This window comes from Balaenoptera ricei, chromosome 7 (assembly GCF_028023285.1).
Source record: "Balaenoptera ricei isolate mBalRic1 chromosome 7, mBalRic1.hap2, whole genome shotgun sequence".
Taxonomy (NCBI): domain Eukaryota; kingdom Metazoa; phylum Chordata; class Mammalia; order Artiodactyla; family Balaenopteridae; genus Balaenoptera; species Balaenoptera ricei.
The window spans coordinates 89,058,766-89,071,676 of NC_082645.1; the positions used below are offsets into that span (position 1 = coordinate 89,058,766).

The 12,911-nt window shown below is 34.6% G+C and overlaps 1 protein-coding gene across 3 annotated transcripts in view; it reads left to right on the forward strand.

The window, feature by feature from the left end:
- The window catches only part of NBEAL1 (neurobeachin like 1), a 161,692-nt gene that overhangs the window by 105,370 nt on the left and 43,411 nt on the right, over positions 1 to 12,911 (forward strand). For all 3 annotated transcript variants that reach the window (XM_059928503.1, XM_059928504.1, XM_059928505.1), the window contains 3 exons: positions 2,951 to 3,108; positions 5,036 to 5,160; positions 7,698 to 7,824. In XM_059928503.1, the coding sequence (XP_059784486.1) occupies positions 2,951 to 3,108; positions 5,036 to 5,160; positions 7,698 to 7,824 (410 nt within the window). The remainder of the gene's footprint in view (positions 1 to 2,950; positions 3,109 to 5,035; positions 5,161 to 7,697; positions 7,825 to 12,911) is intronic.

Below are 12,911 nucleotides of genomic sequence, written 5' to 3' on the forward strand. Positions count from 1 at the left end.
TAAACTTGTGTCCCTTCCTAGACAGTGCATCCCTCCTAGGGCAGTGATTCCTGCAGTAGTTGCCACTTTACTATGGGGGCTTCATCTTTTGCCTCTACTGGCCCTTGGGTGCTGAGGGTTCAGTTGCTTTGTTTGGTGCTTAAATGTTTCTTAACTACTGAAAATAAAACTGAGCTACAATGCAATGTCTGACTTTATTTTCAACTATAGCACCTTTAAATATTCTTGCCTTTGTCCTTAGATTGAAGGGGAGGTTCTGTGATTCAGATATTCAAGTAGTACAACGTAATTGAAGACAGTTTAAGAAATGGAAGAGGTTAGGTCCTGTCATTCAGTATTAACTACTGTCCACATTTTGGAATATTTTCTTAGTTTTATAGTTGTATTTATGTAGTAAATATGTAGCAGTGATAATATTTTGCAAGTTTAGCATTTTTCCTGATATTTTTCATATAACATGAACCTTTTTCTAAAAATTCTTCAAAAGCATTATTGAATGGATACATAAAAGACACATTATTGAATGTTTAAATTATTTTCAATTCTTGCCATATTATAGGTAATGATTCAGTGGAATGCTTATCTATAGAGCTTTGCCTGAATGATTGTTTCCTTAAGATAGACTACAAGAGGTAGAATTGGTTAAATATTTAAAGCTCTCAATCTGCAGTGTGTGAAATTGCTCTCCAAGTTGTACAGAAAATGTACCCTCCCACCAGAATGCTTTCCCACATCCTTGTCACTACTGGGTCTACTCGGTAAAATTGTTTTAAAAACTGGGTTTGTATGACAAGAGCAGACAACTGAGAAACACTCGAATGGGAGCTCTGTGGCTTACTGGCCTTGTCTCAGATCAGTGAAGAAAAACTACTAGGACAGTAATTTAGGCATTTAGTTAGGAGGAGTTAGCTTCCTGTAAAAGGTGTTGTATCCTGCAACCTTTTCTAAACTCACTTATTCTAGTAGCTCTTTGGTAGATGCCATTGGATTTTCATCATTGGTGATCAGGTTTTCTCAGAATAAAGGCAGTTTTGCTTCTTCCTTTCAAAAAAAAAAAAGAATATCCTTATGAGGACTTCCCTGGTGGCACAGTGGTTAAGAATCCGCCTGCCAATGCAGGGAACATGAGTTCAATCCCTGGTCCAGGAATATCCCACATGCCGTGCACCAACTAAGCCCACGCGCCACAACTACCAAGCCTGCGCTCTAGAGCCTGCGAGCCACAACTACTGAGCCCATGTGCCACAGAAGCCCATGCACCTAGAGCCCATGCTTCGCAACAAGAGAAGCCACCGCAACGAAGAGTAGCCCCCACTCGCCACAACTAGAGAAAGCCCGCATGGAGCAAATGAAGACCAACACAACCAAAAAAAAAAAAAAAGAATATCCTTATGTGCTTGAACTTCAAAACTGTGAAATTGATGTTTAATTATCATGGAGCTCTCATGACTTCTTCAGTTGTCTCAGCAATGATCTGTTTTAAATATTCGATAACACTATCTCCCAAATCACTGATTTCCTACAAATATAGTAGTAATTACAGTAACAATTATAATAATAACTATAATTTATTGAGAGCTTGCTACTTTTCTGGCACTATATTAAGCACATTAAATCTTAATCTTTATGTTGACAATTACTGTCAGCCCCATCTTACAGGTGATGGTACTGAGCTTCAGAGAATTAAGTACCTAAGATTTGTACCCAGGTCTAGTTCCAAAGCTTATAGCCACACACTGCTGTACTGCCTCTTTAAAAGATGTCTTTTTTGTTTTGTTTTGTCTGTGTTGGGTCTTCATAACTGTGCGTGGGCTTTCTCTAGTTGCTGCGGGCGGGGGCTACTCTTCGTTGTGATACCCGGACTTCTCACTGCAGTGGCTTCTCTTGTTGCGGAGCACGGGATCTAGGTGCACGGGCTTCAGTAGTTGCAGCATGCGGGCTCAGTAGTTGCAGCACGTGGGCTCAGTAGTTGCGGCAGGGCTCGAAGGGCACGCAGGCTTCCGTAGTTGTGGCACGCCGGCTCCAGAGCGCAGGCTCGGTAGTTGTGGCTCACAGGCTTAGTTGCCCTGTGGCATGTGGGGTCTTCCTGGACCAGGGGCCAAACCCATGTCCCCTGCATTGGCAGGCGGATTCTTAACCACTGAGCCACCAGGGAAGTCCCTAAAAGGTGTCTTTTAAATCCATGTCCTTAGCTGTTCATTTTAATGTAATTCAGTGTTATTTGTTTGAAACAAGTTAAATACTATTTTAGTTCCTAATATTTCCTAATAAATGAATGTCAGTGTGAGTTAGATAAGCCAGGCTTACCTCTTATCTTTTTGAAAACTTTAAAATTTTAATTTCAGGGCTTAGAGTTATATCTTGGTAGAACTTGTTATCAGAATCTATTTTATCCTGAAAACTGGAATAGGTATGTGAATTTATTTGCTAGCTAGGATACTGTTCAGAGAGTAGCACTCTTAAGTGATGGAATTTTTCATTGTGAGAGATTTGCCCCTATAGATTTCTTTTGTCTTCGGCATTGCCTTTCAGGTCATCAACAGTAGAGTAGAATGTGGTTACTCTTCCTTTTACTTTATTTAAACTTGAGTCACATTCCAGATGCCTTATAAATCAAAAGATCTCAAAAGAAAATCATTTTACTTGACGGTATAGGGTTAATAATTCTGAGATTTAAAATCCTACGTTGAGACACTTTACATTTTTGAAGTTCTTCACATGTTTATTGTTGGTTAGTTATTTTCTTAAGTTTTAAAAAATACAAGTAGATTATAGCTCGAATTATATTAAAGAAATGATTCTAGTGGAATAAGAAAATCCTGTTGGTTACCAGCTTCTTTCTTTCATTGCTTGATTTTATTGGGTCAGATGTTTAAAATTATGGCATTAAAATTTAAATATACCTCGAAATATATGATTCAATGCTATTATTTATTGCTGTTTCTTTCAGGAGTTTTTTGTGGAGCCATTTAATCGAAAAGCACGCCAAGAGAACTTGAGGTATAATAATATGCTTAAACAACTTAGCAGTCCACAGTTAGCCACTCTGAGACGCTGGAAGGCAATAAAGCTCTATCTTACATGTGAAAGGGGACCTTGGGCTGAAAGGTAGGAGTGTCTATCATTCATTAAATACCCTTTTTCCTTTAGAACTCTGATCTAGAACTTTATGAATCAGTGACCTCTCCAATCCAATTTTTAAAATGTTCAATTTTTAAAAGATTACTTTTAATTAATTTGCTTGCCTTTTATGGATTATAAGTTCGGTATGTGTAGAGCTTTGTGTGTATATGTGTTTCACCATGGAGTTATTTCCTTTACTCTTACCCTATGACATAGAATTTGTTTTGATTCCATTTACTTCTCTCTTCCTGACACCACCTTTTTGAGCTAGGGTTAGTGACGATGTGTGTTTGAATATTTTACAATTTCTTTATTTGATCCTAAGTCACTTCTGTTTTGCTGAATTATATTTTATATACACACACATCTTTTAACAGCCCTTTTTTATTGTGGTAAAATACACTTAATATAAAATTTGCTATTTTAACCGTTGTAAAATGTACAATTTAGTGGCATTAAGTACATTCCTAATGTTGTGTAATAATCACCACTGTCCAGCTTCAGAACATTTTCATCACCTGAAAAAGAAACCCTGGACCCATTAAGCAGTTACTAGCTATCATCCCTTCCCCCGACCCCTGGCAACCACCAATCTGCCCTCTGTCTCTATGGATTTGCCTATTCTGGATATTTCATATAAATGAAGTCATTCAGTATGTGGCCTTTTGTGCCCAGCTTCTTTCATTTAGCTTAGTGTTTTCACTATGTTGTAGCATGTATCATTACTTTCTTTCCTTTTTATGGCTGAATGATATTCCATTGTGTGGAATGGATGATGGACATCAGGTTGTTTTCCTTGTGGCTGTTGTAAATAGTATTGCTGTAAACATCTGTGGACAAGTGTTTGTTTCAACACCTGTTTCTAATTCTCTTGGTTATATACTGGAAGAATTACTGGGTCATATGGTAATTCTGTGTTTATCTTACTGAGGAATTGCCAAACGGTTTTTAACAACAGCTGCATCATTTTACATTCCTATCTGCAATGTTTGAGGGTTCCAGTTTCTCCACAACCTTACCAAGACTTGTCTTTTTTTTTTGATTATTATGGTCATCCTAGTGGGTGTGCAGTGATATCTTATGATTTCATTGCAATTCCCTAATGACTAATGACATTGAGTATCTTTGCAAGTACTTGTTGGCCATTTGTATATCTCCTTTAAAGAAATGTCTATTCCAGTCTTTTGCCCATTTTTAAATTGGATTGTTTGACTTTTTGTGGTTGAACTGTAAGAGGTTTTTTTTTCTCAATAATAGACCCTTATCGGATATATTGTCTATAAATATGTAGGTTGTCTTTTCACTTTCTCCATAGTGGCCTTTGATGCACAAAAGCTTTGAATTTTGAAGTCCAGTTTATCTGTTTCTTTCTTTTGTTGCTTATGTTATTGATGTCTTATCTAAGAAACCATTCCCAAATCCAAGGTCATGAAGACTTACTCCTATTGTTTCCTCTAAGAGCTTTAACTCTTATATTTAGATCTTTGATCCATTTGCAATTATATTATCTTTATTTGTAGTAAAATTATTATTTTGTTTTGAAACTGTATTTGGAATAAACTCCTAAATAGCTAGTTAAGAACGTCCTTGTAACAGTGAAAGAGTAAAATATATCAAGCTATAAGTCTGAAGATTTATGTTCAAATCTTATTCCTGTACCTGTAAATCACATGACATCTTAGGCAAATAATTTAGCCTGTCTTACATTCCTCAGGTATAAACTGTTGATATGCATAATAACATTGTTTTTTTCCTCGGGGTTGTTTGGGTCAAATGAGATAAGGAATGTGAATGTTTTTATAAAATGGTGCCCCAAAAATGTAAAGTACCTGATAGTTACTCTATTTCAATCAACCAGTCTTTGTAATTTTAAGCTAAATAGTTTTATTTGTTTACTTATGAATATTCATAGGAAACAAAGTCCAATTCACTGGAAGCTAGCTAACGTAGAAAATTATTCCCGCATGAGACTTAAATTGGTGCCAAATTATAACTTCAAAACCCATGATGAAGCTAGTGCTTTGAGAGATAATCTAGGTGAGTTTCAATGGCTGTTTAATTATTTATTGAAGATAATGAGGGTGTTGGTGGGGATTGGTTATTGTTTTCATTGTTTCAAAATTATTTACTTATGAGAAGGGTGACATTTTATAATTGATATTTAAGTGGTTGTATATGTTGCCTTTGGCCTAGATCTAAAATGACTTCCTATTTCAATTGATAGCAGTTTTTCAAAGAAAAACGTAATTTAAACTCATAAAATTATACTGTAATTATATATATTATATATGTATACTGTAGTTGATGTGAAATGTATCGTCTCTATCTCCATTATGGTATAGTAAAACATGGTCCTTTAACCTTAGCCTTTTGCTTACCAAAACTGAGGCTAATGTTAAATATATTCAATATTTAGAATTCTTAGCAGCTCTTTAGGCCTTTCTTCTATGACCTGTTCTTATAGAACTCCAGACATTTAGTATCTAGATGAGCCAATGCCTTTTTTCTAGAAAAAAGTGCTTAAAAATGTATAGCCTTGCAGTATATCAAAACAGATTTTAAAGAGTTTCTATAATTCTTATGAAGTCCTTCCTTTATAGCCATCTGACTGGGCATCTGTGCACCTTGTGTTTAATGACTAAGTTATAGATGAAATGAGTACCAGTTTTTTAATCTTACTTTTTAAAATTGCCTTAATATATTGGCCAGTACAGTAAATGCCATAAAATTGAGAGCTATGATGCCTGCCATTTAGAGTCTTATATTCTGAAATAAATCAGACACAGCACGTGATTTCCCTTAATGTAAAATAATGGCCTTGTCCATGGTGCAAAGAGTGTCTTACACAGGAACGGTCAGTGCGTATAGCTTGTCTTCCCAGTATATGTCCTGAGACTATTATACTTTCTCTACCTCTTAAAATTTTATACTTATCATGCAGAAAACATCTTTTGGTGAATGACTTCAATTTAGTAATATTTAAGGAAGCGTGTTCTCTATTTTTTCTTCATTTTTGCCAAGAAATCCCACTCTCGGAAATTCCCTGTCCCTTTCCCTCCTTCTCCAACCCTCTTACACATGTATACAGGTATAATTTTATGTTTCTTCTTCTTGGTCTCAGTTGTTTTAAGTCCAGGAAAACCAGTGTCCTTTCTCTTTTTCCATCTCTGTTTCTTTCTTTACCTAGTTTTCAAAATTATCGCAAGTATAATGATGATAATAAAATTGTATAGAAGAAAAAAATCATACATTTCAAAGTGAAATTGGGGGAATTCCCTGGCAGTCCAGTGGTTAGGACTCCACGCTTTTATTGCCGAGGGCCCGGGTTCAATCCCTGGTCAGGGAACTAAGATTCCACAAGCCGCACAGCATGGCCAAATAAATAAATAAATATTTTAAAAAGTGAAATTGGTAATAGTATAAAACCAGTGGCATCAGTCTTTAAAACTCTTTAAAGTTCCTTGAAGTTTACTTCAGAATTAACTGCAGAATGTTTTACCTACTCCATATATTTGTTTATAAGTATTTTCATCAGTATTTTTCTATTTGTATCAGATTATCTAGACTTGTATGTTATCAAAGCAGATTTATAAAAGAGAAATGCAGCTGTACATTAGGTTAATTCATTTTGTATGTCAGAGCAAGGATACCATTTGAGAAATTAAGGGAAGTTTTGTCATCTTTACAGTGTTTTGTTATTTAGCATGAATTATTTTTATTATACACATGAAATGTCTTTATTCATAGTTAAACATATAAATTTTTTCCAGTCCTACCTACACATTATGCATATATTTTTATTACTATTCTTATGCCACCAGATAATTGAGAGATGAATGTGCAATAAGAATAGCTACCATTTATTTATTTTATGTGTGATGTGATGTATCTCCATTTCACAGTTGCAAAAACATAGATTCAGAGGGGTCATATGGTTAATAAATGGCAGAATATAATTTGAATTTAAGTTTACCATTTCACAGCCCATCTTATTTCCATTACACTAGCTCTGCCTTCTTACATTATTGCATAGTTCATGACATTTGTTGCATATATGTGTATCAGAATTATCTCTTAAATTCCATGCACTCCAGAAAGGAACACTTCAGCTTTTGGTCTTTGTATTATCTTGCAGTTAAAAATAATTTGTCACATTCTTTCTTAATATTTCTGTAGTACAAATGCACAGTAAAAATAATTCCACTGAATTAATGTAGTGAGAATAATTCTTTAACTTACTTAGTGGTATGCTTTAGAAGTAAATATAATTAAAGAGATTACTTGGCCTGTTTCTGAAACATAAATAATACCATCATTAAAGGTAAATACCATCTTTTAAAACATTTATTCCTTGTATTATATGTATAATAATTTTTAAAAGTCACAGTCAAGCAGCATAGATAACTCTAAATCACGTATAAAAACTTCTCTGTAGTAAGTCGCTTATCTTAGAAAATTTCAAGTACCTTCTTTACTTATACACATTATTCATATAATTAACAGTCAGAAATTACAGAAGGACTGTGATATGATTTTCCTACTTTGTGTTTAACAAACATTTTATGTTTAAACAGGTATCCAGCACTCGCAGCCTTCCACTGATTCACTGCTTTTGGAAGTAGTGAAACAAGTAAAAGTTAGTGATATGGAGGAGGATAAATTAGATCTTCCTGAAGAGGAAATAACAGCCAGAGTAAATATGTATGTATAAGTACTTGAAAGAATTTAAAATTATTTTATTCTGAGAAATGGGATTATAAAATTGTGGAAAATATTTGCTTGAAATTCTAATACTATGCATTCCCAGAATCCAACAATTGATACTATATATCAGCTGTTAGGAGTCTATTAGTGTTAACTGAAACTATTGAAGAAGGCTTCTTAGGACTGGGTTAATTTGGAGCTGGACCTTGAAACTAGAAAATATTTTGAGCCGAATGATAATGAAAATGTATCATATTTATGGGATACAGCTGAGGTATTTATTTGGAAAGTACAGTGTGAAATATAAACTTTTAAGCAAAAGGAAGAAATTATAAAGATAAAAGCAGAAGTCCATGAAAGAGAAAACCAAAAAACAAAAAGAAAGATCAAAGAAAACAAAAGTTGGTTATTAAAAATCAGATAACCAAACAATAAACCTCCAGCCAGACTGGTTAGGAAATAAAGACAGCATAAATTACCAGTATCAGAGTATCAGGAATGAAAGAGGAGATAACATTACAAATACTAAAATGATTGAAAAGAAATACATTAAAATAAGTAAAAGGAAATGATAGGGACTTCCCTGGTGGTCCAGTGGGTAAGACTCCGCACTCCCAATGCAGGGTGCCTAGATTTGATCCCTGGTCAGGGAACTAGATCCCGCATGCATGCTGCAACTATAAGAGTTTGCATGCCGCAACTTAAGAGTCCACATGCCGCAACTAAGTCCGCATTCTGCAACTAAAAGATCCCACATGCCGCAACTAAAGATCCTGCATGCCTCAATGAAGATCCCATGTGCAGCAACTAAGACCCAGCGCAGCCTAAACAAATAAATAAATATTAAAAAAAAATTCCAGACATCATTAAAAAAAAAAAAAAGGAAATGGCAACTTTATGCCAATAAATTTGACAATTTAAATGAAATGGACAAATTCCTTGAAAGATATAAATTATCAAACCTCTCCCAGGAAAAAATAGCCTTAGATATATTTTAAAATTTTGAATTTGTAGTTTAAAAACTTCCCCTAAACAAATATAAAACATATTCATTTTCTCATCTCTCCTTTGTGTTATTATTACCATACATATTAAACCTGTGTATGTTTTAAGCCCAGCAGTACAGTTTAATGCAGTTACTGTTTTATGCACTTGTCTTTAAATCAGTTAAGAGAAGAAAAAGCTATGTAATTATGCTTTCCTTTATATTTCCCTGCATATTTACCTACTTATACACTTCATTTCTTGGTGTGCATTCAGATTACCATCTGGTGCCATTTCCTTTTAAGCCTGAAGGACTTCCTTTAGTATTCCTTGTAAGGAAGGTCTATAAGCCACAAATTCTCTTAGTCTTTTGTTATCTGTGGAGATTTTTATTTTGTCTTCATTTTTGACTACTTTTTTAAAAATTGAGATATATTTTTTGAAAATTGAGATTCACTTAACGTAAAATTGACTATGTTAAAGTGCACAGTTCAGTGGTTTTTTAGTATATTCACAGAGTTGTGCAACATCACCACTATCTAGTCCAAGAACATTTCCATCACCCCAAAAGGAGATCTTATACCTTTCAACAGTCAGTCCCAATTTTCTCTCCTCACATCCTCTAGCAACCACTAATTGGCTTTCTTTCTCTATGGATTTGCCTATTTTGAACATTTCATGTATTTCATTCAATATGTTGTTTTTTATGTCTGGCTTTTTTCATTCAGTTTAATGTTTCCATCCATTTGTTTTTATGGCTGAATAATATTCCATTATATGGATATACAGTTTTTGTTTATCCGTTCAGCAGTTGATGGACATTTATGTAGTTTCTATTTTTTTTTTGGCTATTATGAATAATACTGCCTTGAATATTCATGTATACATTTTTGTATCAACTTATGTTTTCATTTATCTTGGGTATAAAAAAAACTAGGAGTGGATTTGCTGATCATGTGTTAATTCTATGTTTAACCTTTTGAGGAATTGTGAAACTTTTCACAATGACTATACCATTTTACATTCCCTCAGCAATGTATGAAAGTTCTAATTTCTCCAAATCTACCCCACTTCTACTATTCTGGTTTTTTTTTTTTAATTTATGGTACCATCCTAGAATGTTAGAGGTGGTATCTTGTGATTTTAATTTGCATTTCCCTAATGACTAATGATGCTGAACATCTTTTTATGTATTTGTTGGCCGTTTATATGTCTTTTTTGGAGAAATCTTTATGCAGATCCTTTGCCTATTTTTTAATTGGGTTGTCTTTTAGTTGTTGAGTAAGTGTTCTTTACATATTTTAGCAACAAGTCCCTTATTAGATACAGGATTTACAAAAATGTTCTCCCACTGAATTGTTTTTTTTTTACTTTCTGTTGGTATCTTTTGATGTACAAAAATTTTTAATTTTGATGAATTTCCTTTCATCTATTTTTTTCTAAGAGTTTTATATTTTATCTCTTATGTTAGGTCTTTAATCCATTTTGAGTTAACTATTGTATGTGGTGTGATGTGTAGGGGTCCATATTAATTCTTTTACATGTGACTCTAGTTGCCCCAGCACCATTGCTTTTTCTTTTGAACATAGTTTTGCCAGATATAGAATTCTTTATTGACAGTTTTTTGCCTTTCAACATTTTGAATATGTCTTTCCACTACCTTCTGGTTTTCACTACCTTTTGTTTTTGATGAGAAATGTGCTATTAACCTTTTTTATTGTGTCCTGTATTGTCATGCTTTTAGGTTATTCTTTTTGTCCTTGGCTTTTAGTACCTTGGCTTTAGGACCATGTATGGTTATCTTTGTGTTTATCTTGCTTGGAGTTCATTGAGCTTCTTGGATGTATAGATTAATTTTTTTCATATTTGAGAAGTTGCCAGCATTATTCTTTCAAATATATTTTGGCCCTTTTTCTCTGTTCTCTCCTTCTGGGTCTCCCTTTGCACATATGTTGTTTTGCTTGATGGTGACTCTTTGAGGTTCTTTCATTCTGCTTGATTCTTTTTTCTTTGTGTTCTTCAGATTGGACAGTTTCTTTTGATCTATCTTCAAGAGCCCTGCTTCTTTCTCCTGCAAGTTCAAATATGCTGTTGAGTCCTTCTGGTGAATTTTTTGTTTAGTTATTTTGCTTTTCAATTTCAGAATTTCTTGTTTGGTTCCTTTTTAAAATATATATATATAATTTCTATCTTTGTATCAATAATACTCTATTTGACTAGGCTTTTTTGCCGTAATGCACTTTGGTTCTTTAAACATAGTTTCCTTTAGTTCTTTTCATGTATTTTTATGATAGCTACCTTGAAGTCTTTGTCTACTAAGTTGAACATCTGAGGTCCCCCAGAGACAGTTCTTTTTACTGCTTTTGAGTTAATGGCCCATATTTTCCTGTTTCTTCCTATGTCTCATAATTTTTGTGAAAACCATACATTTTAGATAAATTATAGCCACTTTGGTTTCTAATCTCCTCCCTTGATGCTGGTTGTTGTTGTTGTATTTTTGTTTGTTTAGTGACTTTTCTGGATTAAGTCTGTGGAGTCCATTTTACCTGCAGTGAATGCCACTGATATCTGTACTTACTGGGTTTTTGTTTTGTTTTATTTTTAAAGCCTTGCTTACTAGGGGTTGCCCCTGGGTCAGCATAGCTTAGTGGTCAGCCAGTGATTAGTTTGTTTTTTGTGTTTAAACCCCTTGATCAGTAAGACTGCCACTCTTTGCCAGTGGATCTGTATGTGGTTTAGAGAATGCATTCAAATTTGATGATTTACACATCTGCCCTGACTTTTACTTGTTATGATTATAAAGCCTCACATTCAGCCAAGAATGAGTAGCTAAGTCTCAAGTATATAATTTATTCCAGACATCACTTTGTTTAGGTTATAAACAACACATGGCAAATATTTCTCAGAACTTATTTTAATACTATAAATTGACCAGACTCATGGGACTTCCCTGGTGGCACAGTGGTTAAGAATCCACCTGCCAATGCAGGGGACGCGGGTTCAATCCCTGGTCTGGGAAGATCCCACATGCTGCAGAGCAACTAAGCCCATGTGCCACAACTACTGAGCCTGCGCTCTAGAGCTTGCGATCCATAGCTACTGAGCCCGTGTGCCACAACTACTGAAGCCCGCGCGCCTAGAGTCTGTGCTCCACAGCAAGAGAAGCCACCGCAATGAGAAGCCCGCACACTGCAACAAAGAGTAGCCTCCACTCGCCGCAACTAGAGAAAGCCCATGCACAGCAACGAAGACCCAATGCAGCCATAAATAAATAAATAAATAAATAAATTTATTAAAAAAAAATTGACCAGGTTCAATAATATCCTTTGTTGGCATAAGCAGGTTTTTTGGTTAATATAATTTTAGTAATTTTAAAATATGTCCTTGATTATTTTCAGGGAACTGGGTGGGGTAGTTATCTAGGGAGCTATCTTTGGTTTTGGTAGATTTTTTAGTCAGCCTTTTAATAGGATTTTATTTTCTTTCTTCAAGGACTAGTGAATTCAGTGGATGTCAGTCTCATTCATTTTCAAATGAAAAGCCAAAACTCTTTGTTTCATAGAATAGAAATAACCTTCAGACTATTTACTCTCTCAGGTCACTTATTTCTCTATTTCATCACTGTGAATATTGGAATTTCACTATTTAGGAAAACGTTCTCAGTTTTTTTTTTAAGCTTAGCTTTAATGGTTGCAATATTCCCAGTTAGGTTGGTGATACTTGTAGAGCTTCTCATCGAAATCCATTGGAAACAAAATTAGATTTAGTCATTGCTATCCTGGAAATGAGGCAAATGTGAAATATCTAGGACCAGAGAGCAGCTGGCTTGAAGGATATACTTGAATAACATTCCATGAGTCATAGGAGTTCTCATTTCTGTACTTTGCAGTTAAAAGTCACCTAGGTCACCAGAAGACTGTCCCTTCCCAGTTATTTCCTCCAAAAAAAAAATTGATAACAGTCCTGCAAATATGAGATGACTTCACTTTAAGTATGGTGTGGCAATAGTGGCTCCTTGTGTTATCTCCATTTACACTATCAGGGGATGCTATGATGATGATGCTCTAGCTTTTGTTGCTCTTGAAACATCTCATTTTACA